General features: G+C 49.8%; 1 protein-coding gene across 3 annotated transcripts in view; it reads right to left on the bottom strand.

The window, feature by feature from the left end:
* LOC147113610 (interferon-induced protein with tetratricopeptide repeats 5-like) overlaps positions 1-24,441 on the bottom strand; it is a 49,048-nt gene that overhangs the window by 18,007 nt on the left and 6,600 nt on the right. Inside the window, exon 2 of one of the 3 annotated variants that reach the window (XR_015079241.1) lies at positions 19,184-19,683. The exons of 1 other annotated variant lie outside the window; for it this stretch is intronic. Coding sequence is in view for 1 of the 2 variants with exons in the window: in XM_085994845.1 (XP_085850971.1) it covers positions 21,569-23,021 (1,453 nt within the window). In the remaining variant the exon portion in view is untranslated. Of the gene's footprint in view, positions 1-19,183; positions 19,684-20,685; positions 23,022-24,441 lie in introns of those variants that run through there. One more of the 3 variants, XM_085994845.1, reaches the window with a different exon arrangement.

Here is a 24,441-nt window from a genome sequence, read left to right as displayed (position 1 = left end):
CAGATTGTTTACACTAACCTCCAAGGGCTGCTTACTCAGCAATTAAGGAAATAGACATATTTTCTTCAATTCTTCAAACGGAAACAGCTTTATTCAACCCATCACAATGAATGGGGATACATTCAAAAACCCATCACAAGGGAAATGGGTAATTCATCCAAAACCCATCACAACGAATGGGACAGATCAATTCCCTTTTGTATAGCCCAGATACATCTGGATTTGGGCGGGAAGATTTCGGCTCCAAATGGGGTATAAGATAGCTTCTCAGGAAGCCATCTCTCTCTCTCTCTCTGCAGCCTCGCCTCCGTGCCCTATCTACAACTCAGGAGCCTGCCCAAGGGAGTGGAATACCAGCAGTTACTTTTAAACACTGGGATATCTCCATTTCAGGGTGGTGAAGAACCTAAGACCGCAGGGGCACGGAGCAGGCATTTCACTGGTGAGCATAGCTTTTCTGGCCCATCACAAGGCAACTTAGATAGGTAGTTACAGGTGGGAATTAAGGGGGATTTTTGTTAAATTGTGATTTTAGTCAATTTTCCCTCGTTGTGTCCATTTTCTCCTCCCCTGTTAAGTAACAGTGTTGCACTAAGCAAAAGAGTGCTGTAGTGGACACTAAGTGTACTGTGAGAAGTAAAGTGCTGCACTAGTTAAAAGTACTGTATTTAAGTAAGAGTATACTGTATTAAAGGTGCTGTATTTAAGTAAAAGAGTGTTGCACTAAGCAAAAGAGTGCTGTAGTGGACACTAAGGCCTAGAAATTGGGTTGGTAGCGCTGGCGTTGAACGCCTAAAGAGACCTAGAATTGGGGCAAAGCCCTATGTTGGGGCAAGCACTATGAAGATAGCGCCAACTCGGATATTGACTATACATTTAGCGCCTGCGCTAAGTGTTTGCGCGCGCCCGCGAGCGCAAGCAGCTCATGACGTCATTTCAGTGTGCAATGCATTTTAGGAGCGCCTGAGCGCATATTGGGTGGCGACCGGAGCCTTAGCGCCCAGCGCTATTAGTAACAGTTCGAGGGAGGGCTAACAGGCCCTTCTCGGAGTAGGGCAGCGCTATTTAAAGGGGACAGCTCTAGTGCAGAATCTTCTGCCAGTTGGCCTGCTCATTGCGATCGCTGCTCGAGAGAGTTGGCGAGCTAATGTGGAGCGGAGTTCTGGGAATTTAGCTTTACAGTACTTGGGACCTTCAACCCTGTCTGAAGCACTTGCAGCACTACACCTAAAAGCCTTTTGACCAACTGGCATTGGAATGGGAGCATGTTTGGAGGGTGACGGCCTCATCACCCAACACTGTGAAGGGGCAGAGAGACGGCGGGAGAGAGGGCCGGGATTGGCCAGAATGAGGAGGGGCAATGGAGGTCGGCCAATCCGACGGGATGCTGCGAGGGTCTTTAGGCAGCAGGTGACAAGCGTTGACATGTCGGAGGAGCAGTGTTTGTGAAGGCTCCGAATCTGGAGGGACATTGTTACTGATTTGTGCCACCTGCTTGGTCAGCATCTGCAGCCGCGTGAACGCTACAGAACCTCTCTGTCCGTTATGGCTAAACTGACTGATGGCCTCCATTTTTATGGCAACGGATCCTTTCAGTCAGCCATTGGGGACAATGCGACTGTCGCTCAGGCTGCAGTCCGCTGTTGCATCCGGCAAGTGACAGATGCCCTTTATAGGCGAACGCTTCAATTCATCACCTTCCCTCGGACCCTGCACAAGCAGGCGGAGGAGGAGGAGTATGAGGAGGAGGAGGAGGAGGAGGAAGAGCAGGCGGAGGAGGAGGAGGAGGAGGAGGAAGATGGAAGGGCTGCTGAAAGTGGAAGGTCCATACGTCAGAGGCTCCACTGGACTCGTGTCGACACCCCTGTGGCGGAATGATGAGAGTCTTAACTCATGCGCACTTTGGATGTTTGAGGGCCTCTGAATGCCAGCATCACTGAAAGTAGTCACATGGACCATGCAACATTGAAACTTCTGCTTATTGACACAAAAGTCTTTCATTACAGCTAAACAACGTAATGTGAGCACAAACCATAACTTTCAAAATAACTGTTAACTGTTCGGCCAAGCCGCAAAACTCAACAAACCTCAGCAAATATAACAGCAGGTGAGGGTGTCCTTGAATTTGGACAAACAAACGCCTCAGCACTTCCCTCTACAACTGGCCCCTTGAGGGAGATCGACTTCTCTTCTGCGCCCGGCCCCTTCCCTCCCTGCTGCTCCTACGTAATTGGCCCCGGTGGCGGGCTCAAGGCTGGGGGATGCCTCCTGACTGTCTGGAAGTGCAGAAGCCCCTGAGGGGCGGCCTGGCCGACCGCTGGGCTTGAAGGGTGCGGACGCAGGATGCTTGCTGTGACCATGGCTGGAAGCAGTGTGGCCTGCAGGTGGTGGCAGCTGCAATGCAGGCGTCCCAGCGCTGGCATGTGCAATGCCCTCCTGCCGAGAGAGGACACCTGCACCATGGTCGGACGACACACTGGCTATCTGAGGGGAGCAGCTCGGCTCATCCGCCACAATCGCATGCTCCACTGATTCCTGGCCTTGTACGGGAGTGGAAGGGCCCGGGGTGATCCTATCTGATGCAGAGAGGGTGGCTGCAGTGAGAGATCGCGTTGCGTCAATCTGGCTATGGAGGAGCTCAGCAAGTGACTGCGTGGCAACAGTGAGGACCTGTGTGCCAGGTGCCAGTGCTTCGGAGAAGGCCTGGACAGTTCTTCCCATGGCTTCAGACAAGGCAGGTGCCGACCGCTCCATTGCCTCGGACAAGCCCTGCACAGGCCTTTCCAGGGATTGTCCGAAGCCCTGAATAGTCCTTTCCATTGCCGACTCAAAGCCATGGACAGTCCTCTCCATTGTTGGGCCGAAGCCCTGGATAGTCCTGTCCATTGTGGCCCCGAAGCCCTGGATAGACCTGTCCATAGTTTCCCCGAACACCTGGAGAGTCCTCTCCATTGTTGCCCCAAAGCCCTGCAGAGTCCTCTCCATTGTTGCCCCGAAGTCCAACATACTCCTAGCCAATGAATCTATTGACTCAGGCATCTTCTCCACTGCAGCCATCAGCTCCGTGTGTCTGACCCGGGCCTGTTTGCTCATCTCAGCCAGGCGACGGACCTCATCTGCACTCTGTGCAGCAGTCATGACGACCTGCCTTGCCCTGCGGGGAGACGGTGGCCGAACTTGCCTATCCCCCCGTGCGTTGCTGCATGCCGCTTGGTCCGGCAACTGGTTCATCCTCAGAGCCACCCCCCTCCCCTCCAGGGGACTACTATCCCCAGTCTGCAGATGTCTCAGCTCCCTGGATTCTGCAGTGGCTGGTCCGGATTCCTCCTGGTCCTCGTCTCCGGTGGCACTGGCACTGGCAGCTTCAGCGCGTTGAGCCCGAGTTGGTGCTGCTTCATCTGAAAGTGGGAGGTGGAGGAGTGGCTTTAGCAAAAGGACAGCTTTGCTGAAAGGCATGCCAGATTGCGTCAAGGCTCTGACATGGCTGCACACTGAGGATGCATGCTGGCGGGGGGACCAAGTGGAAGGAAACAGGTGAAAAAGCTGAGAGTCTTACCCTCGCTGTCGGTAATGGGGTCGGCAGATGCAGTGGTCACAGGACCAGGCAGACGTCCTCCAAGTATCTGGTGCACTCTCTCCTCCAGATCCGTGAGAGTGACCACTTGTGCAGGTCCGCCACCAGTTCGACGCTGCTCCTTTCGAATCATCACCAGCTTGGACTGCAGGGGAAAGAAGGGGAGGTTCTGTTGCACGATGTGTTGAGACCTCATCGCATGCCCCCCATGGTGCAAGAGCCCTTACATGAGGCCTTGAGACATCTGTCCATGTGTATGCCCAGAAAGGGCCATGGGTGCATACTGACAGATGGCCATTGGCGCATCATTGCAGCAGGGTGCCCAAAGTCAGCTGCAGATGGAGGGAAGCACAAGTTTGGTAAACCATCACTTACCCTAACGATCCGTGTGAGGTCGTTGAATTTCTTCCTGCACTGAACAGGGGTCCTGGTTGCCATGCTGCTGGAGTTCACCCTCACAGCAACCTCCCTCCAAGATCGTCGATAAGCCTTCTGATTCGGCCTCTTGCCATTATCCGGATACAGGACCTCTCGACGGTGTTCAACTGCAGCCACCAAGTGGTCCAGAGCCTCAGTGCTGAAGCGCTCTGCTCTCTGCCTAACCTTCTCCATGATGAACAAGTTTGTACCGCCAGACAAGGGCGAGCGCCAAATCTGAGGCCTACAGGGCATTGGGTGTTGAAGCTCAGGCTGACTGACCCACCCCTTTCAGAGCCGGCCGGCGCCTGGAGGTCTCGTGCTTTCCCGTAATTGAGATCACCTGCGCTGCGCCCATCCACGTCGATATTGAGGAGCGCCTGATCTTTTGCGCCTTAAGAGCACCATGCAACGACTGATTTAGCGCCTCAATCCCCTTTGGGGGCGATGCAACCAATATCGCGCCAGGCGGCGATAAGTTTCATCTGGCTATAAACTTTGCGCATCGCCAGTTCTAACGCCTCAAGCGGGGCTATACCCAATCTCTAGGCCTAAGTGTACTACATAAGAACATAAGAACATAAGAAATAGGAGCAGGAGTAGGCCAATCGGCCCCTCGAGCCTGCTCCGCCATTCAATAAGATCATGGCTGATCTGATCCTAACTGCCAATCCACTATAACAGAATTAGACACACGAAATAGGAGCAGGATCAGGCTACACGGCCCCTGGGCCCGCTCCGCTACCCACAGGGCCATGACCGATCCGAACCTAGACTCATGTCCAAATTCCTGCCCGCTCCCCGTAACCCTTAATTCCCTTTACTTCTAGGAAACCGTGAGAAGTGCTGCACTAGTTAAAAGTGCTGTATTTAAGTAAGAGTATACTGTATTAAAGGTGCTGTATTTAAGTAAAAGAGTGTTGCACTAAGCAAAAGAGTGCTGTAGTGGACAATAAGTGTACTGTGTTAAGTAAAAGTGCTGTATCGAGCACAGGTGTGCTGTATTCATTATTTTAAGTTGTTTTCTTTTTGTTTCAATAAATACTGGTCTGTTTTGCATCCAAACACGAGTCTCGTTTCTGTCTACATCACTACCGAATAAGTCCGGTGGTCAGAACCAGGAAAGGGGAGCGCTTCGAAACCGCATGGGGCTCTGGAGCAGCTCAGAGGCTTCTGACTGGCCAGAGACAATAACCCCATCCCCGTTAATAATTCCTACAATGTGCCCGATCCGACAACAAAAGTATGGTGCCGGCAACGATGGTCAGGGACAAGGGGCCCTGGCGAGCCAATTTGTAATTCCCCATGGAACCCAGCAACTCCGGGCAATGGTAGCTCATTTAGAAAAGTTAACCCCTCAAGGGGACCCCTCGGTCCATTTTATGGACATAGAGCAGGCAGCCGGTATAAACGGCTGCAATGAGGCCGAACAGGCTAAAATGCTGCTTTTCTCCTTGGATCGCAAGGTATACCAGGCCTCTCTGCAGATAGCAAGAGGGGCCAGGGCACATACGCTGCGATCCAGGAAGGGGTGTTAGAGGTTCTGGGCTAAATGATGGAAGTCCGTTTTCCCGGGTCGAGAAGACCCTGCAACAGGCAGGTGAAACCCCATAGGCTTTCGCAGACAGGCTGTGGCCCTTCTACGAGAGAGCATGTGGAGCAGATCTCGACCGGGAACACCTGGACCGGGGACCAACAGCTCGCTGGCTTCGCAGCCTAGTGGCTAACTGCCTGCCACGAGTAAAGGCTAAAGCCGAGCTGTGGTTCGACCCCAGAGACCCCACCGCTACCGAGGAGTCAGTGGTTAGACAGTTAACCCTGGCTTACCGGAACGGCAGAGGGGCAGTTGAGGCCCCACAAAAAGGAAAGGTCCACGAGATCTGGCCCAGTCATTCTAGAAGAGAATGGCACCAGGAAGGGGGGAGCCCTTCCGATTCAAAGAGTACGTGCTATGGGTGCGGAATAAGTGGACACTGGCGGAAGAATTGCCGAAATCCTTGGAAAGATAGGGCAGAAAAGGAATCCTCACCCTTAAAGGATTCCCCTGCCACAAAAGGTTTAACAGCCCCGGCTCAAAGAGCCGGGCCTGTGGCACACAATCCCTCTGGTAGTTTTGATCAGATCGTGGCCGTGCTCCGAACTATGATAATTGGCTCAGGAAGGTAGCTGTATCCACCGGCGCAACCCCATCTGCCCCACCTAATCCTGATCCATGACTAGAGTCAGCGCAGCCTGTATACCTGTGCCCTTTACACTATGATGAGTGGAAATGGCCTTGCGTGAAGATGGAGGTGGAGAGGGTTAAAGGGACCTATCTGCTAGACACTGGTGGTTCCAGCACCATCGTCTATGCAGATAACCCAACCACCTCACCTCTGTCGAACGGAGTCCCGTATTCCTTGGTAGGGTTCACAGGTAATGAGCAGGCTGGCTCGTTCTCTATTCCACTATCAATTGACTAAGGAGCACTCCACACCAAGTGGAAGTGTGTCCTAATGAAGTGGGAGAAAGAGGGAACAGGGATCCTAGGCGCAGATTTCATTATTGGCCACAAGGTCCTAGTGGACCTTAGAAATCATTGTCTATGGTGACTCAACCGTGGCTAACAAGGGAAATTAGGGATAGCATAAGATCCAAGGAGAGGACATATAAATTGGCCAGAAAAAGCAGTAAACCTGAGGATTGGGAGCAGTTTAAGATTCAACAAAGGAGGACAAAGGGATTAATTAAGAAGGGGAAAATTGAATATGAGAGTAAGCTTGCAGGGAACATAAAAACTGACTGTAAAAGCTTTTATAGATATGTGAAGAGAAAAAGATTGGTGAAGTCAAGCGTAGGTCCCTTGCAGTCAGAATCAGGGGAATTTATAATGGGGAACAAAGAAATGGCAGACCAATTAAATACATACTTTGGTTTTGTCTTCACAAAGGAGGACACAAATAACCTCCCAGAGATGTCGGGGGAAATAAGGCCTGATGAAAGGGAGGAACTGAAAGAAATCAGTATTTGTAGGGAAATGGTGTTAGGGAAATTGATGGGATTGAAGGCCGATAAATCCCCAGGGCCTGATAATCTACATCCTAGGGTACTTTAGGAAGTGGCCCTAGAAATAGTAGATGCATTGCTGATCATCTTCCAACATTCGATGGAATCTGGAACAGTACCCATGGATTGGAGGGTAGCTAATGTTACCGCACTATTCAAAAAAGGTGGTAGAGAGAAAATGGGGAATTACAGACCGGTAAGCCTGAGTGAGGAAAATGCTAGAGCAGAGCACTTGGAAAGCAGTGACAGGATCGGACAAAGTCAAAATGGATTTACAAAAGGTAAATCGTGCTTGACTAATCTACTGGAATTTTTTGAGGATGTAACTGGTAAAATAGATAAGGGAGAACCAGTGGATGTTGTGTATGTGGACTTTCAGAAGGCTTTTGATAAGGTCCCGCATAAGAGATTAGCATGTAAAGTTAAGGCACATGGGATTGGGGGCAAGGTATTGACTTGGATAGAGAACTGGTTGGCACACAGGAAGCAAAGAGTTGGAAAAAACGGTTCTTTTTCCGAGTGGCAGGCAGTGACTAGTGGGGTACTGCAGGGATCGGTCCTTGGACCCCAGCTATTCACAATATATATTAATGATCTAGACAAGGGAACTGGACGTAACATCTCCAAATTTGCAGACGACACTAAGCTGGGTGGGCGTGTGTGCTGTGAGGAGGATGCCGAGAAACTCCAGGATGATTTGGATAGGTTGGGTGATTGGGCAAAAAGCATGGCAGATGCAATATAATGTGGATAAATGTGAGGTTATCCACTTTGGTGGCAAAAACAGGAAGGCAGATTATTATCTGAATGGCAATAGATTGGGAGAAGGGGAAGTGCAACGAGACCTGGGTGTCCTTGTGCACCCGTCGCTGAAGGTAAGCATGCAGGTGCAGCAGGCAGTTAAGAAGGCAAATGGTATGTTGGCCTTCGTAGTGAGAGGGTTTGAGTACAGGAACAAGGATGTCTTGCTGCAGTTGTACAGGGCCTTGGTGAGACCACATCTTGAGTATTGTGTGCAGTTTTGGTCGCCTTATCTGAGGAAGGATGTTCTTGCCATGGAAGGAGTTCAGCGAAGATTCACCAGGCTGATACCTTGGATGGCAGGAATGACGTATGAGGAGAGATTGGGATGATTGGGCTTGTACTCGCTGGAGTTTAGAAGAATGAGAGGGGATCTCATTGAAACTTATACAATTCTGACATGGCTGGACAGACTAGATGCAGGAAGGTTGTTCCCGATGGTCGGGGAGTCCAGAACCAGGGGTCACAGTCTAAGGATAAGGGGTAGACCATTTAGGACAGAAATGAGGAGGAATTTCTTCACCCAGAGAGTGGTGAACCTGTGGAATTCTCTACCACAGAAGGCAGTAGAGGCCAATTCATTAAATATATTCAAGAAGGAGTTGGATATATTTCTTAAGGCTAAAGGTATCAAGGGATATGGGGAGAAAGCAGGGATCGGGTACTGAAATTGGATGATCAGCCATGATCGCATTGAATGGCGGAGCAGGCTTGAGGGGCTGAATGGCCTACTCCTGCTCCTATCTTTTATGTTTCTGTGGGGAGCGGTGTGCACGGGGGAAGAGAAAGAAGTTGTAGTGATCCCGGGGATACAAGGCAAAGGGACCCTCTGCACGGTCAAACCAAAAGAAGGCTATGACCTCGAGTTACTGGTAAGCAGTACCCCCAGAGAATATCGGGCATTTGTGTGGGCAAATCTCGGTGCATTCGCCACCCACAAGCATGATTGTGGAAGGGTAACAGGGGTCGAGGTTAGCGTAGACGGGGATCCTATGGACAGGCCCCAAAAACAGTATATAAGTTCCCTAGGGAGGCGGAGGCAGACCTGGAGATTGGCCTGGGTTCCCTAGTCACACAGGGAGTGTTGAGGCCGATAGACACCCACGTGAACTCACCACTTTGGCTGGATAGGAAACTGGACAATTTGTGGAGAGCCACTGTGGACTACCGGGTCCTCAACTGCAATATCCAGCCTGCGCGCCACGGTTGCTGCAGTTGCCGACCTAATTGGAAGCATACCGGCATCCACATGCACCTTCGCGGTGCTGGATATCTCAAACAGTTTTTGGTCCATCCCATTAAACAGAGGGGACCAGTACAAATTTGCTTTTACCTTCAAGGGCCAGCAATACACGTGGAACTGCCTTCCCCAGGGGTTTCATAACAGCCCCAGTATATTCCACCAATGCATGGCCAATTGTCTAAAACACTTCAGCAAGTCCCAGCAGTTGGTACAGTATGTTAATGACCTGCTCCTATTCACCGACAAGGGTGAGGAGCACGGCCCACTGCTGGCTGAACTGCTGGAACTGCTAAAGGAAGAGGGTTTTAAAGTCAACCCAAAGAAGGCGCAGATCGGCCAGCTAGAAGTAAAATTCCTGGGGCTGACTGTGCACGCAGGCGAGAGGGCAATAGATAAGGCCAGGAGAGAAGCAGTGCAGGAATTGCCAGCCCCTCGTTCTTTTACTGGAGTAAGATCTTTCCTAGGGCTTACCGGTTACTGCAGGGATTTCATTGAGGACTACGCAGCAACAGCAGCCCCCCTACTCCGACGCCTTCACAGAGGAGTGGAGTGGGACTGGGATAAAAGCTGCGGGGAGGCGTTCACTCAATTAAAATAAAATCTGCAAGCCACGCCAGCTTTAGGGGCTATTGATGGGGATGAGGAGTTTTTCCTGGAAGTAGCAGCCAGTGGGGATAGCCTGAGCGCAGTGCTGCTTCAGGAGCGACATGGCCAGCTCAGACCGGTGGTCTACTCCTCCAGGATCCTCACAGATGTGGAGAAGGCCTACTCCGACTGTGAGAGACACTTCCTTGCCACTCATTGGGCGGTAAAAAGATCCCTTATTTTTACAGGGGGGGCCTCCAAGTACGCTCCTCACCCATCACACGCCCACCCAAATGCTCCTAGATGGGAGAATTAAAGACGGGACAGTGAGCAGTGCCCGCATTGCTCACTGGACCCTCCTTCTCTCGCAAATGGACTTAAAGGTGAAAGGTCTTTGTGAGCCCAATCTAGCGGCCAACATGATCTACTCAGGGGTGGCCCATAGGTGTTCCATAGAAGGGGTAGGGGACGTCGATGTAGGATTTTGGGCCGGGATACATCCCACAGGCCGCAAAATCTACGTTGACGGCTCCAGCACAGTGTCGGCAGGCGAGCGGCTCACGAGCTGCGGGATCTATGACCCACGGGCAGGCATTGCCCTGGCGATTAAGCTCCCGAGCACCATGAGCGCCGAGCATGCTGAACTGTCGGCGGTGGTGTACATTGTGACCCAGCCCGAGGAGTTCCCTACCATGTACATGATTTGTTCAGATAGCATGTTTACCTGCAATTCGTGTACAGAATACCTAGCCAAGATGGTCCCGTCGCGGGTATACATCTGCGGACGGGAAACCCCTAGCAACCAAACCGTTGCTGGAGAGAATCATGCGGGCTATAGGCAGTGAAGGGCAGTTGTATATACATAAGGTAAAGGCCCACTCAAAGGCCGAACCCTGTGGGGAGGGTAGCCAGCGGGCAGACACCCTAGCTAAAGAGGGTGCTAGTACAGGCAGTTTCTGGGACCCGTACAATTTAGGACCCGTGGCAGCAATTAGGGGCAGAGACAGGACACAAGGGAGTGCAGGGGTAGCATTGGCCCCGGACCTGAAAATGGTTCAGGCGCAGGACTCCACCCTGAGATCTGTTTTGAGTTTACTCGCCAAGGGGGAGAAGGTAGAGGGTCCATACGGCGTGGCTAAAGTGGCCGTAAAGGAAGGCATGTTGTTCCATGGGGATCAGTGGATTGTTCCGCAGCAGCACCAAAGTTAATTCCTCCAACTGGCCCACGAGGGTTCAGGAGCCGGACACCCCAGACCTGAGACTACCTGCCAATGGGTGGAACAGGCAGGGTGGCGGCCAGGACTCAGGGAGGATGTCCGGCAGTTTTGCTCGGAGAGTTTGGCGTGTGCATCCAACAACCCTGACCCCCAGAAAAGGAGGCATATCAGAAGGGTAGAGGGACCATGGCAGTCGATTTAGGTTGACGACATCGGGCCCCTACCCACCGCCCAGGGAGGATACGAATACTACCTGGCTTTGGTAGATGTTTTCTCGAAGTGGGTGGAAGCCTTCCCATGCCGCACAGCGACCGCACTAGGCATAGCTAGAATTTTAGTTAGGGAAGTGTTCTCCCGGTGGGGACTTCCACAGTATGTGGAGTCCGACCAGGGAAGTAATTTTACCGGGAAGGTGATGCAGGCTATGCTTAAGGAGCTCGGCATCGAGGGGAAATGGCAAGTCACCCATAACCCGCAGTCATCGGGCCCTGTGGAGCGATGAATCGGACTATCAAGGAGAGGCTGCGAAAGGAGACGGGAGACCCACCCAAGGCATGGGTGGAGGTCTTGCCTTTGGTCCTAATGGGGGTCCGGGCCAGCCCATCAAAAAGCACGGAGTATTCCCCGCACGAGCTTATGACGGGCCGGACCATGCGAACTCCCACCTATGTGCTAGCCCCGGTGCTTACTGAGGGCCAACTCAGGGAAGTGAGCCGGGACAGCTTCACTAAGAATCTGTTTGAGCACCTCAAACAGATTCACTGGCAGGCTGCTGGTAACATGGGGAGGCAGCACAGGAGGAACCGATTGCTGTTGGAACCCCGTAGACGCCACGAATGGGCGGTAGGGGATCAGGTGATGGTGAGGAACTTCGCGTGGGCAGGTGTTTTTGAAGCACTGTACATGGGGCCATACAATATTGTTGATAAAGCAAGCCCCATGGTGTACGCTGTCAAATTGCCCCGACACACGAAATGGTTCCACATCAACCAGTGCAAGCTGTACAACCCAGGGTCAGCTAAGCACAAAGGGCAGCCGGGAGGGGTGAGCCGTCCTCAGGACAAGGGCCCCTAGCCGGCAGCCTCCAACTGTGGGGGAACTGCAGGGGTAGTGGGGGCAGACTCACAGGCCGTACAAGTAGGGGCCGTGAGCTGCATTGCCGGAGGGGCTGTCCCACCTATAGTTTGGGACTCGTACGAGCCCCAGGTACTCGGAAGCCTTAGAAGGACCTTCCGTACCCCGCAGCCCAGGTTCCCATGGTCCCCTATGCTACGATACAAACTGCTCTGTCCCGAGAGGGACTCCAGGAAGCAAAGACTGCGGAAGGCGGGAGACCGCTTACGGGCAAAAGGTCCCAGACCTGCAGTGCCCGACAATAGGGAACCGGCAGGGAAGGCAGCAGCCCCACCGGCCATAGCCTCTGAAGGGAACGAGCCCACAACAGAGGTAACAGCCCCACCAGGCACTGAAACTGATTATGGGAAGCCTGTGGGGGGAAGTAGTAGCCCCACCGGACATAGGTTCCAACTATGGGGAACCAACAGGGGAGATAGTAGTCCCACTAGCTTTAGGGTTAGGCGTGGTTCACTGCATAGAGGGAAGGGCCATCCCGCCTATGGTATGGGACTCGGAAAACCCCCCGAGTACCGACCCCGTGAGAAGGAGTAGCTGAGTCTCACGGCCTAGGACGCCATGGTCCCCGGTACAAATGCTGCCCAGGTACCGCAGAAGGCACAGGACACCCAGGATGTAACCTGGCCACCCGGAGACGGGTGGTGCTGTATATAGCTTTGGTTTAAGTTGGTATCTAAGTTAAAGGGGTTTTGAGTTTTAAGTTGGTAGTTTGGTTTGGATTTTAGAGCTTTCAAATTTAAATTTGAATAAGATTACCTTGTAGCCAAGCCAGAGAACATTTTCTCAAAGGCAAGGCTGTCGGTTTATGAAATTTAAAGTCCCAGACCACCTGCTGTACAAGCGCAGGGGTTTGGGTTAAAAGGGAGAGTGCTGTATTTTTATTTTTTATAGAAGTGGTGTGTAACCTGAATGTTTGGCTAATGCGTAACTGACCTCCCGGCTGTAAGGTATGCCTAGGGGAATGTAAGTAAAATTTTGTGATGTTTGAGTCTACTCTGAAAGTTTGTAATGTACCTTGAAGAATCTGTGTTATATATTGAATGTATAACTGGGGTGGTGGGGGTCGGATCCCCTCGGCCAATGGAACTTGTAACACAAAAGGCATACTTGATGTACTGTATTCGTGAGGGAAATGTAATGTTTCGAGGTTTTTTTTCTACAATTACTAGGTAATTGAGGGAAGGTTCAGCTCTGGGATATTAGGAATTTTGTTCACCAACGGTGACACTATAAGGGAATAGTGTCAAAGGCGGGAATGTAGGAATCAGAAAATTCCGGGACCCCCTACTCAATGGACATGTGCCTGGAATTTAAAAAGGGACTGTGTTGGACCTTTTGGAGGAGAAATGTGGACAGAAATATCTCACTATTAGGCGCCTTTGGACTAAACTAGGGTCTATTGGATTGAGTTTGGACATTTTAAATTGTGTGCTCGGTCTGCACAGGGAAATGGGATCCTTATAGGGCTGCTAACCCACCTGGGAGGCAGGCCCCCAGGGAGACATTAGCAGTCTAACAAAAGCCCACTTACCAGGGACCCAGATACATACATATTTTAATAGTTCTTAAAACGGCTACACAGAAAAACTCTGGCATCAGCAAAACACACAATGGACAGTATCAAGACCTGATTACATTCTAACAGCACCATTCAAAAACCCCATCAACACCTTTGGGAATCTTGTATCATGCTAATGCTCAATCAGCCCACCAAAATTCTCACAAAGGGATCACATCAGAGTTGATCAGCCTGCCAAAATTGCACAAAAGGGAGTCATCTAAAATCAATTGTGCACCCGAGTTTTGGGGCAAAAGTTTAAGCAGCCTCTCAGGTATAACTGGGGGCTTGCTAGTAGCAAAGAGACCTCAACAGACGGGCTGAAGAGAGAGAGAGCCGGCGGTCAGCAGCAGTAGCACACCGGAGCAGAAGAAACGTACCCGAGAACACGCTGGAAAAGCACTTGGAGTCTGGGCACTTTGACTCTGGCTTTGAAACATCTAACCTGCCACACGAGGTTACAGCAACGCAACAAGAAAACCTAACAAGAAGCCTTGGAGTCACTGAAAGATCAACCATCATCCAGCGCTGACTCTAGGAAAAACTTGTTTACCATCAAAACGTCGACCAGTACTAATACCGAAGACACTGCAATCAGCCAAGAATTAGGTCCAGTACTGCCCCCTCTCTTGTAGGACTTTCTAAATGCTGTCTCAAAAAGCTCTCCTGGATGCACTTTAAGAATTCCGCACCCTCTAAGCCTTTCACACTCCGACTATCCCAGTTAATATTGAGGAAGTTGAAATCCCCTACTATTATTACCCTATTATTTCTACAGTTCTCTGAGATTTGCCTACATATCTGTTCCTCTATCTCCCCCTGACTGTTTGGGGGCCTATAGTACACTCCCAGCAAAGTGCTTGCCCCCTTTTTGTTTTTAAGTTCTACCCATATGGCCTCATTAGAGGAACCTGTTAAGATATCATCCCTCCTTACAGCAGTAATTGACTCCTTGATTAATATTGTGACACCCCCTCCTCTTTTACACCCCCCTCTGTCTCACCTGAAGATTCTATGCCCCGGAATACTGAGCTGCCAGTCCTGCCTCTCCCTCAGCCATGTCTCTGTGATAGCAACAATATCATACTCCCATGTGTTCATCAACACCTTCAATTCATCTACCATACTCGCAAGACTCCTTGCATTAAAATAAATGCCATCCAGCCTTGCCATACTCCCTTGTGCCGTTACATATTTGCTCTGCCTTCCAGGCTGACTTGTTTTTTCTTTTATATTTGGCTTTGCATCACCCCCTACTATAGCTCCACTCCATATTCCATCCCCCTGCCAAGTTAGTTTAAACCCCCCCCCTCCAACAGTACTAGCAAACCTCCCCGCAAGGATGTTGGTCCCGTTCCGGCTCAGGTGCAACCCGTCCAACTTGTACAGGTCCCACCTTCCCTAGAAGCAGACCCAGTGATCCAGGAAACTAAAGCCCTCACTCCTGCACCAACTCGTTAGCCACGCATTCATCTGCTCTATCCTCCTATTCCTATACTCACTAGCACGTGGCACCGGGAGTAATCCAGAGATTACAACCTTTGAGGTCCTGCTTTTTAATCTGCTACCTAGCACCCTAAATTCTTGTTGCAGGACCTCATCCCTCTTTCTACCCATGTCGTTGGTACCAATGTGACCCACGACCTCTAACTGTTTGCCCTCCCCCTTCAAAATGTTCTGCAGCCATTCAGTGACATCCTTGACACTGGCACTAGGGAGGCAACATACCATCCTGGAGTCAGGTCTGCGGCCACGGAACCGTCTATCTGTTCCCCTTACGATAGAATCCCCTGTCACTATTGCTCTCCCACTCTATTACCTCCCCTCCTATGCAACTGAGCCACTCATAGTGCCACGGACTTGGCTCTTGCTGCATTCCCCTGAGAAACCATCTCCCCCATCAGTATCCAAAATGGAAAATCTATCGGAGAGGGAGATGGACCCAGGGGACTTCTGCACTACCTTCTGAGTTCTTTTACTCTGTCTGGCGGTCACACATTCCCTGTCTGCCTGTGCACTCTTTACCTGCGGTGTGACCACCTTGTTAAACGTGCTATCCACGAAGATCTCAGCTTCGTGGATGCTCCACCGTGACTCCAGCTGCAGCTCCAACTCCGAAACGCAGATTTCGAGTAGCTGCAGCTGGAGACAGTTATTATATTACTGTTGGTTATGAGGGGAATCTGGGTGCTACCACTATTACTGTTAGTCATCACTACAATTTCAGTGAGTTACCATTAGTGACTGTTGGAAAAAAATTCTTTTGACCTCTGGTTTCCCCTGTGAATTGCTCCCCCACCCTCAGTTTCCTCTGTACCCCATCTTCAGTTTCTCCTTTTCCCCACCGTCAGTTTTCACACTTCCCCGCCCTCAGATTCCCCCACTTCCCTGCCCTTCCTTTCCCCCACCCTCCCTTTCCCCCTCTTCCCTGCCCTCTCTTTCCCCCACCCTCCCTTCCCCCTCTTCCCCACCCTCCCTTTCCCCACCCTCGGATTCCCCCTCTTACCCACCCTCCCTTTCCCCACCCTCGGATTCCCCTCTTCCCCACCCTCCCTCTTCCCCGCCCTCCCTTTCCCACCCTCCCTTTTTCCCTCTTCCCCGCCCTCCCTTTGCCCCTCTTCCCTGCCCTCAGATTCCCTCTCTTCCCTGCCCTCCCTTTCTACCTCTTCCCTGCCCACCCTTTCCCCCGCCTTCAGTTTCCCATCTTCCCCGCCCTCCCTTTCCCCCTCTTCCCCACCTTCAGTTTCCCCTCTTCCCCACCTTCAGTTTTCTCTCTTCCCCACCCTCCCTTTCCCCCTCTTCCCCGCCCTCCCTTTCCCCCTCTTCCCCGCCCTTGGTTTCTCCTCTTCGTCTGCTCATGGGCTGCCTCCTGGTTCTTGAAACTTGTCGCACAACAGCTGCTGACGTGAAACCACGAGCAAAAATACTCACTACAGGGGACCCGACCTTTATAAGGTAAACACAATAGCATTTGTAGAAGTCATGTGACCATGTGTCACATGATCAGGTGTCATGTGCTCAGATACCATGATCTGGCATCACATGATCAGCTATCATGTGCTCAGATGCCATATGGTCAGGGATCACATGGTCAGGTGGCATGTGGTCAGAATGTCACATGATCAATCCTCCAGCAATGCCTCCAACCAGAGTTGACAACTCAGAAACTGGACCTGGAAAGTCAAACTAACAACATTTGATATCTTTCCATCTGGAGGTTGGTTGTATTTGTGAATCGACAGTAAGTGCAGTCAAATTCCATGGGACCTTAGGCAGGATTTTATAGTTTGGTTTATTTCCCGTTGCCATGGGAATTGCAGTAGTGATTGCTTTAGTCTGTTCATCACCACGTGCTAAAACTGACTAGTTGACATTAGTAAGTTCCTGCTAGATTACCATGGGTCACAGAATAAACCCTTCAAAGTCTGAAAAGAGGCTCAGGGCACTTACAGAATATTCATTTCCACATGATAACAGGATTCGATTGCCCCGATTTTAACTCGGGTCCTGGGATGTGAGGTGAGAGGGAAATCCCCACAGACTCCTCAGTGTGAGGCCTGGGCCATTTTAACTCCCAGACCTTATTTCAATGGTTCAGCTCCGACTCCCGCCAGAAACCGGTGGGAGTGATCTTGACTTTGAGCGATTGTGTAAACCGGGTAGTAGTGAGTCAACGGCTCGTTAAGCATCTCTCCCGATTTTTATTTCAATTGAATTCAATGAGAGAAATTTAAAATGGGCATCCCCTCTGGACAGGAACCAGCATTGCTTGGTGTTTGTAATATCATATCATCGCCCGTCTCCAACTCTGCCTCAGCTCACCTGCTGCTGAAACACTCATCCACATCTTAATTCCCTCTAGACTCGACTATGCCAATGCTGTCCTGGCTGGCCTCCCACCTTACACCCTCTGTAAACTTCAGTTCATCCAAAACTCTGTGCCCGTATCCTAACTCGCACCAAGTCCCGTTCACCCATCACCCCTGTGTTCGCTGACTTGCATTGGCTCCAGGTCTGGCGATGCCGCACTTTTAAAATTCTCATCCTTGCTTTCAATCCCTCAATGGCCTCACTGCTAATTGAGGTGTTTAAAATGATAATGAGATTCGATTGGGTCGATGCAGAGAAACTATTTCCTCTGGTGGGGGGGAGTCCTGAACAAGGCAGCAGATCTTATAATTAGCTACACATATTAGGAGAGAAATCAGGAAGCACTTCTTCCACACCAAGGGAAGGAAGGAAGGGAGGAAGGGAGGATCCAGTGGTAATGCACTGAGGAAGTCAACAATCGTATTACATTGTGGCTCTCACTCCAACTGTTGCTCTGCACTTTTGTGTGAATGTGTTAGTTTTCCAGAACATTCCAGCAGTCACCTCTGGGTTAGAGGTGGGTACGATGCCTGTCCAGTGCCAGAAAATACAAGGTTTTTGTTTCTTACCCCTTTTCTCTGCGATTTCTTCCCCTTCCCTCCTCTCCTTAAAGGTGTTGACTCCCTAGTGGGTGCAGTGCCATGGGCACTGGTCGCTCTCCAGTGCCTCACCCAGGTGTCCATTATTGATGTGGAGAGTATCGACTGTAGCAGGGTATTTGACTATGTGGGACACCACACCAATGTCCAATCCTGTCTTCCTTCAACAGCCAACCATATGCATTTCCCCTACTTTCCAAACTTAGAGAACTAGTAAAAACTGACCAAAACTTTCAAAGAACCTGACACAGCCCCCAAGAAAGATGAAAACTCCAAAATGTTTTTTAACAACTAATTTGGTGCATTTTCAAGTATTTTGGATTCTATGAGCTCGGGCATTGTATTTTCTTTCGATATTTGGAAGAAAGAGGAAGGAACCTTTGTTCAATTTTATTGCAAATTACTCTCTAGTTCCCTTTGGGAATTGATTACATTTTTACATTTTAAAACTTCTTTTTCTCATCAGCAGCAAAGATTCTATTACTAGGAGGAATAAAAAAGTTTCTGTAATGTATGTACCTTTAAGGGGGGAACTACTTTTTACAGCTCATGTATACTGCAGTACCGGCAGTGACCACACCTGTATATAACGCTGAGTAGTAATCTGTACAGATCAGTTGCAGTCTGAGCCACGTTGAGTAAACATCTATTGTACCGTTCTCCGCAGTCTGTGTCTCATTATACACGGACGTAACAGTTTCAATGAATTTTACTTTTTCTTCAAAAAATTGCTGAATAGATAAATGATGGATTGGAAACAATCCTCATTGGCAGAGGATCATTCCAGTCTGGGTTCCAGGAGGCAAGTCTCATTGGCGTGTATGACTTCTGTTGGCAAAATCTGTGTCTGTAATGATAAAGTTTTAATTATTTTGAACATCTTTTAACCTCTTAGCTTTCCTCCCTCTACTGCGCCTTCCTTTAGCCGAGATGACGACAGTCTCCATGAAATGGTCTTCTTCTCAGCTTTCGCCCACGCTGCTTTGTGTTGACCAAGATGAAATATATGAATTGCTGTTCACCAAATGGTGGCAAGTGGCCATAAACATGACTGACTGCCAGAAAATATCTTGCAGGTTTTCTCCCATCATGTTCTGCACCACACTAACTGTCCGCATTCACACAGATCAACAACACAAATTAAATCTTCGCCAGTTTCATTTTATTGGTTATTTTAATATTCAATTCCTGACATTATAATTACAATTGAAATCTCTGTTTGGAAAATCAGTGTCTGCAGCCATTGTGTTTTATTCTATTGAACCCATTTTAACCTATTTTCATATCCTTTAGCCTTCCTCCCTCTACTGCGTTTCCCTTCACCGAGATGGTGACAGTCTCTGGAAAATGGACTTTCCCGGGTATTGTCCAAGCTGCTCTGTGTTGTCCAACGAGGGACTCAGAAGGTTTGATGAAGAGCTGGTGCAGTTGACAAGTTACAGGGCAGGGAGACTCCCAGTGACAGAGGCTGAGATCCGAATGAACGCTCTGGATGGGAGTCCAATCATCTGTCAGCAAAGCTTCAGAACAACAGAATCAAGCTGATGATCTATTTGAAGAACCTGCAGTGGTCGTTGGCCCTTTCTCAGCTGTCACAGATGGAAAGCCTTTCATCCAATGGGGGACTTTTTGTGAATAGGCTGCAAGTGAAAGATAGGTCAGCAGAGTGGTTTTATTACTCAATCTATGGGCTGGATTGGACATTTTTTACACTGTCACTACCATAAAAAGAGTATAAATCACATGCTCAGAATGTACTGAAGCTTATGGCACCTCCAGCTAAAATGCTTAGCATTCATTGCTGTTAAAAGACCCTAAACAGATGATGATCATAATAAAACACATTGGCCTAGAAATTCAGTGGGCTGCGCCACCAGTTAGCACCCAAAGAGGGCACTTAGTGGGTTTAGCACCACTGGCCACGCCTCCCGCGAAATCTAGGGGGACGCTAATGGCGGCGTTAGCCGGAAGCGCTGCGCCTCCACCAGTGACGTCATCTGTGTGTGCAGTGCCCCGCTACCGCCCCGATCGCCAAATTTGGTAGCACCCCCCGCTGTAACGCTGGTCACAATTTGCTACCGGTTCAGGGGGGCCTACCTGTGGCGGTAGAGGCGCGGAGGTGCGGGGCGGCCATTTTTTTCGCTGGCAGCCTGCCAGCACCTCTCCGCACCGCCGTCCCCGGCCTCCTGAGCACCCCCCCCCACCCCCACATTGTGCTGGCTGTCTCCCAAGAGCCCGGCACTTCTCCTCGGTGCCGGGCTCTTTTGCCTGCACTCGCAATTGCCGATTCTGCTGCAGCAGGCCCCTCCCCTTTAAGAAAGGGAGGAAGGCCTGCAGTACCACAGCACGCCGTGTCGCAGCGTGTGGTGCTGTGGCACGTTGCGCTGCGATTTTCAGTTGCAGCGCCCCAAGAGGGATGCGGGGCGCCTCGAGTAGCGCTGCGCTTCTGTCTGGGGTGCTGAAACTGAATTTCTGGCAGGCGTTCGTGACTCCTTCCGGGGCGGTACTTCCGGCGCCCTGGCGAGACTGGCGCCCCAAACGGGGAGCCACCGAATTTCTAGGCCATTGTTCATATATATTTGGAGATCAGTGTCCGTCTATCTACCCAGTTTACTAGATTATATAAGAACTTCCTGGTGATTTTAAACCTACCCACTTGGCAGAAACTGGGCTAAGCCGCTCGGCCAAAGTGGGCGGGGTTCTCACTGACACACGCGGACCGGGATCTGGTGATGTCATCAGGCCTCGGCTGCGATGTCAACTCCGGCCTGAGCGGCGGAAGCCGCTGCAGCTTTTCCAACAGACCGAAGCAGCTCTGAACAGAACCAGGATGTCAACGGGTAAGTGTTTTACTTTCCTTTGTGCGGGAAAGCCCCGCCCGGCCCCAAAATGAAAGTTTAGGCCTCCCCTGCCCCGGACTTCCCACATCCCCACTTCCATCCCCCGGGATCCTCCCAGAACCTCCTTCAACGCACCTACCTGAACGCCGTACGGGCGGGAAGTGGACTGGCGGCACGATAATGAGGTTCAGGATTGAAATACCCTCGGGCCCGATATCTGCAGCAACGGGTGAGTTTCCCAATCCCCTCGCCACTCACCCACCCAAAACCCATCTGGAGTTAAAACTGGGCCCATGTAATGTTTAATATTGTTTTAAAAAAGTTCTTATAATTCATAAACAATTATTGTGGCTCTGTCCCATTGACTCAAATAATTCTAATTCCCCAAAACCCACCTTACTTTGTTTCTTTCCACACATAGCAAAATTTCTAAGGATACAGAAACAAATTGTATTTGGTTAATGCACCAGTGGTGTTAATATTCTTGAATGAAGCACAGGGATTTAGAATAATTACAATAAGATTATTGTTTGAAAATTATACACACGAATAAAATGTTCATTCGAAAGAAAGTACCAGCAGAATATAATAAGTGAAGCGAGTACCCGACCAAACCTACTCATAGATCAGAGAGTATTACTGCATCCTACAAATGCTTAGTTTTAGCTGGGAAAGTCAGCGTTGCCTAGACAGAAAGACGCAATTCACAAAGAGCACTTAGATATTCTTCATTGTCACGATCAAACTCCAAGGCCTTTTCAAAGCACTCAATAGCTTTACACTTCTCCCCATCCAGCTGGTGCAGGAACCCAAGAACACCAAAGGCCTCACTATCTCTTGGATTCCTGCGAAGTCGTCTTTCTGCTATCATCTCCAAGTTTTTGCGACACTTTTTCCGTTCTATTGAGTCATATTTGACTTTCAGTCCTTCCAGAAAATGGGTGATGGCCTTTGATTCAGATCTTTTGTGATTCAGTTCAAATAACCCAGCCAGTAAACAAATTGCCTGCTTATTATCAGGACGAATATCTTCTAATTTCAGTAGATTGCTGTAGATCTCCTCTGCTTTGGGGTATTCTTCATTTAATGAACAGATTCCTGCAAAATCCAGTTGTGGCCTAATCGATGTCAATGGGCGGGACGCAAATGCCTTTTCAAAATGGTCCTTGCATTTATTGATCAACTCAGCTTTCTGTTGAAAAGCAGGATTGCGAGGGTCTTTGCTGTCAGGATTGTTGTTCAGTTGAAATAGTCTGTTTCTGTAGCACACACCTATTTGGTGGTGTAAGAAGGTAGAGTTTCGGGTAGTTTCTAATGCTTTCTTCAACAGCCCCACAGCTTTTTCCACATCTCCTCCTCTTCTCAAAAATGTTGCTGCATACCGTGTTACATATGGAAGGTCAGGGGACTTCTGCAATGCTTGTTCAACTAATGTGAGAGCTTCCTCCTTTTGATTGAACTCCTGTAGTTTTAGAGCCAACAGCACCATGGCTACAGAGTCATCTGGATCAAGCTCCAGCACACGTCGCAACTGCTTCACTGATTGACTGGGTTCACGGCTCTCTGGTGTACCAGAAAACCCTTCCAGACGAAACAGAGCAGTCGCATAACCAACATTCCATTCAGTGTTATCAGGATCTTCCTCCAGAGACTTTTGAAAACATTCCGTTGCCTCTTCATAGTATTGACTAGCAGAACTCAACAGTGACCAACCCTTCTCCCCGTATACTTCAGGTATCAGTGCTGTATACCGAGAGCCATTAGTAAATTGTTTACAGATCATTTCCAGCTTGTCGAGGTAGGACTGGGCCTCTGTCACTTGTCCCATGTGATAATATACCCAGGCATAGTTTCCATAGGTGATGATGCTTCTTCTTTCAAATTCATGTTCATGATTCTCCCTCAGAATCTTTTCAGCTTCCTTTAAGTTTTGAATTGCCTCTTCACAGTTGCCTTGCAGACAGTTTACAAAAGCGAGATGGTTGTAAGACATGGCTTGATATTTCACACCTGCCTCTATTGAATCTTGCAATCTTTGCTTCATATTGTCCAAGTCAATGTTTTCTTTCTGTGGGCCCCACGTGAAGTGACATTGAAGCTGATCGAGCTTCACTTTCAACAAATCCTTCTGTGCGTTGCTGCAAGAGAACAAAGTTCATCAAAATTCATCTCAGACTAGCTGAGACTTGCCCTCCCCTCCGGATTCTTTAACTAAGGCCTTCTCCTGACTCCTGGACCCATTGACCATGAAAACTCTGTTCACACAATGATGACCTCTGCAAAAACCACTGCAAAAGCAAAGGGTGTGGCTGCTAAATCTTTGCTGTACTTTATTAGATCCCAGAGAGACCCTGGTTCCAAATGGTTCGAGGTTGACCCGTATTGGGGACAGTGATTTAACTTTATTCAGCACAAGCTAAACTTAATATATTACAGTATTCGAGCTGCAGTTTAAAGAAAATAATTGAGACTTATATTACCCCGTTATAGTCATAGAGTCATAGAGTAATACAGCACGGATAGAGGCCCTTCGGCCCATCGTGTCCGCACCGGCCATCAAGCCCTGTCTAATCTAATCCCATATTCCAGCATTTGGTCCGTAGCCTTGTATGCTATGGCATTTCAAGTGCTCATCCAAATGCTTCTTAAATGTTGTGAGGGTTTCTGCCTCCACAACCCTTTCAGGCAGTGAGTTCCAGACTCCAACCACCCTCTGGGTGAAAAAGTTCTTTCTCAAATCCCCTCTAAACCTCCCGCCCTTTACCTTGAATCTATGCCCCCTAGTTATTGACCCCTCTACTAAGGGAAAAAGCTCCTCAGCATCCATCCTATCTATGCCCCTCATAATTTTGTACACCTCAATCATGTCCCCCCTCAGCCTCCTTTGCTCCAAGGAAAACAAACCCAATCTGCCCAGTCTCTCTTCATAGCTGAAGCGCTCCAGCCCTGGTAACATCCTGGTGAACCTCCTCTGCACCCTCTCTAACGCGATCACATCCTTCCTGTAGTGTGGCGACCAGAACTGCACACAGTATTCCAGCTGTGGCCTAACCAGTGTTTTATACAGCTCCATCATAATCTCCTTGCTCTTATATTCAATGCCTCGGCTAATGAAGGCAAGTATCCCATATACCTTTTTTACCACCTTATCCACCTGTTCCGCCACCTTCAGGGATCTGTGTACTTGCACACCCAGATCCCTCTGACCCTCCGTCTTGCCTAGGGTCTTTCCATTCATTGTGTATTCCCTTGCCTTGTTAGTCCCCCCAAAGTGCATCACCTCGCACTTTTCCGGGTTAAATTCCATTTGCCACTGTTCCGCCCATTTGACCAACCCATCTATATCGTCCTGCAGCCTGAGGCTACCCTCCTCGCTATTCACCACCCTACCAATTTTTGTATCATCCGCGAACTTACTGATCATACCTTTTACATTCATATCCAAGTCATTAATGTAGACCACAAACAGCAAGGGACCCAGCACCGATCCCTGTGGTACCCCACTGGCCACAGGCTTCCAGTCACAAAAACAACCTTCGACCATCACCCTCTGCCTTC

This window comes from Somniosus microcephalus, chromosome 8 (genome assembly GCF_052327205.1).
Source record: "Somniosus microcephalus isolate GS21.2 chromosome 8, FLI_Smic_1.0, whole genome shotgun sequence".
NCBI classification, from domain to species: domain Eukaryota; kingdom Metazoa; phylum Chordata; class Chondrichthyes; order Squaliformes; family Somniosidae; genus Somniosus; species Somniosus microcephalus.
This window is presented reverse-complemented; position numbering and strand designations above follow the sequence as displayed.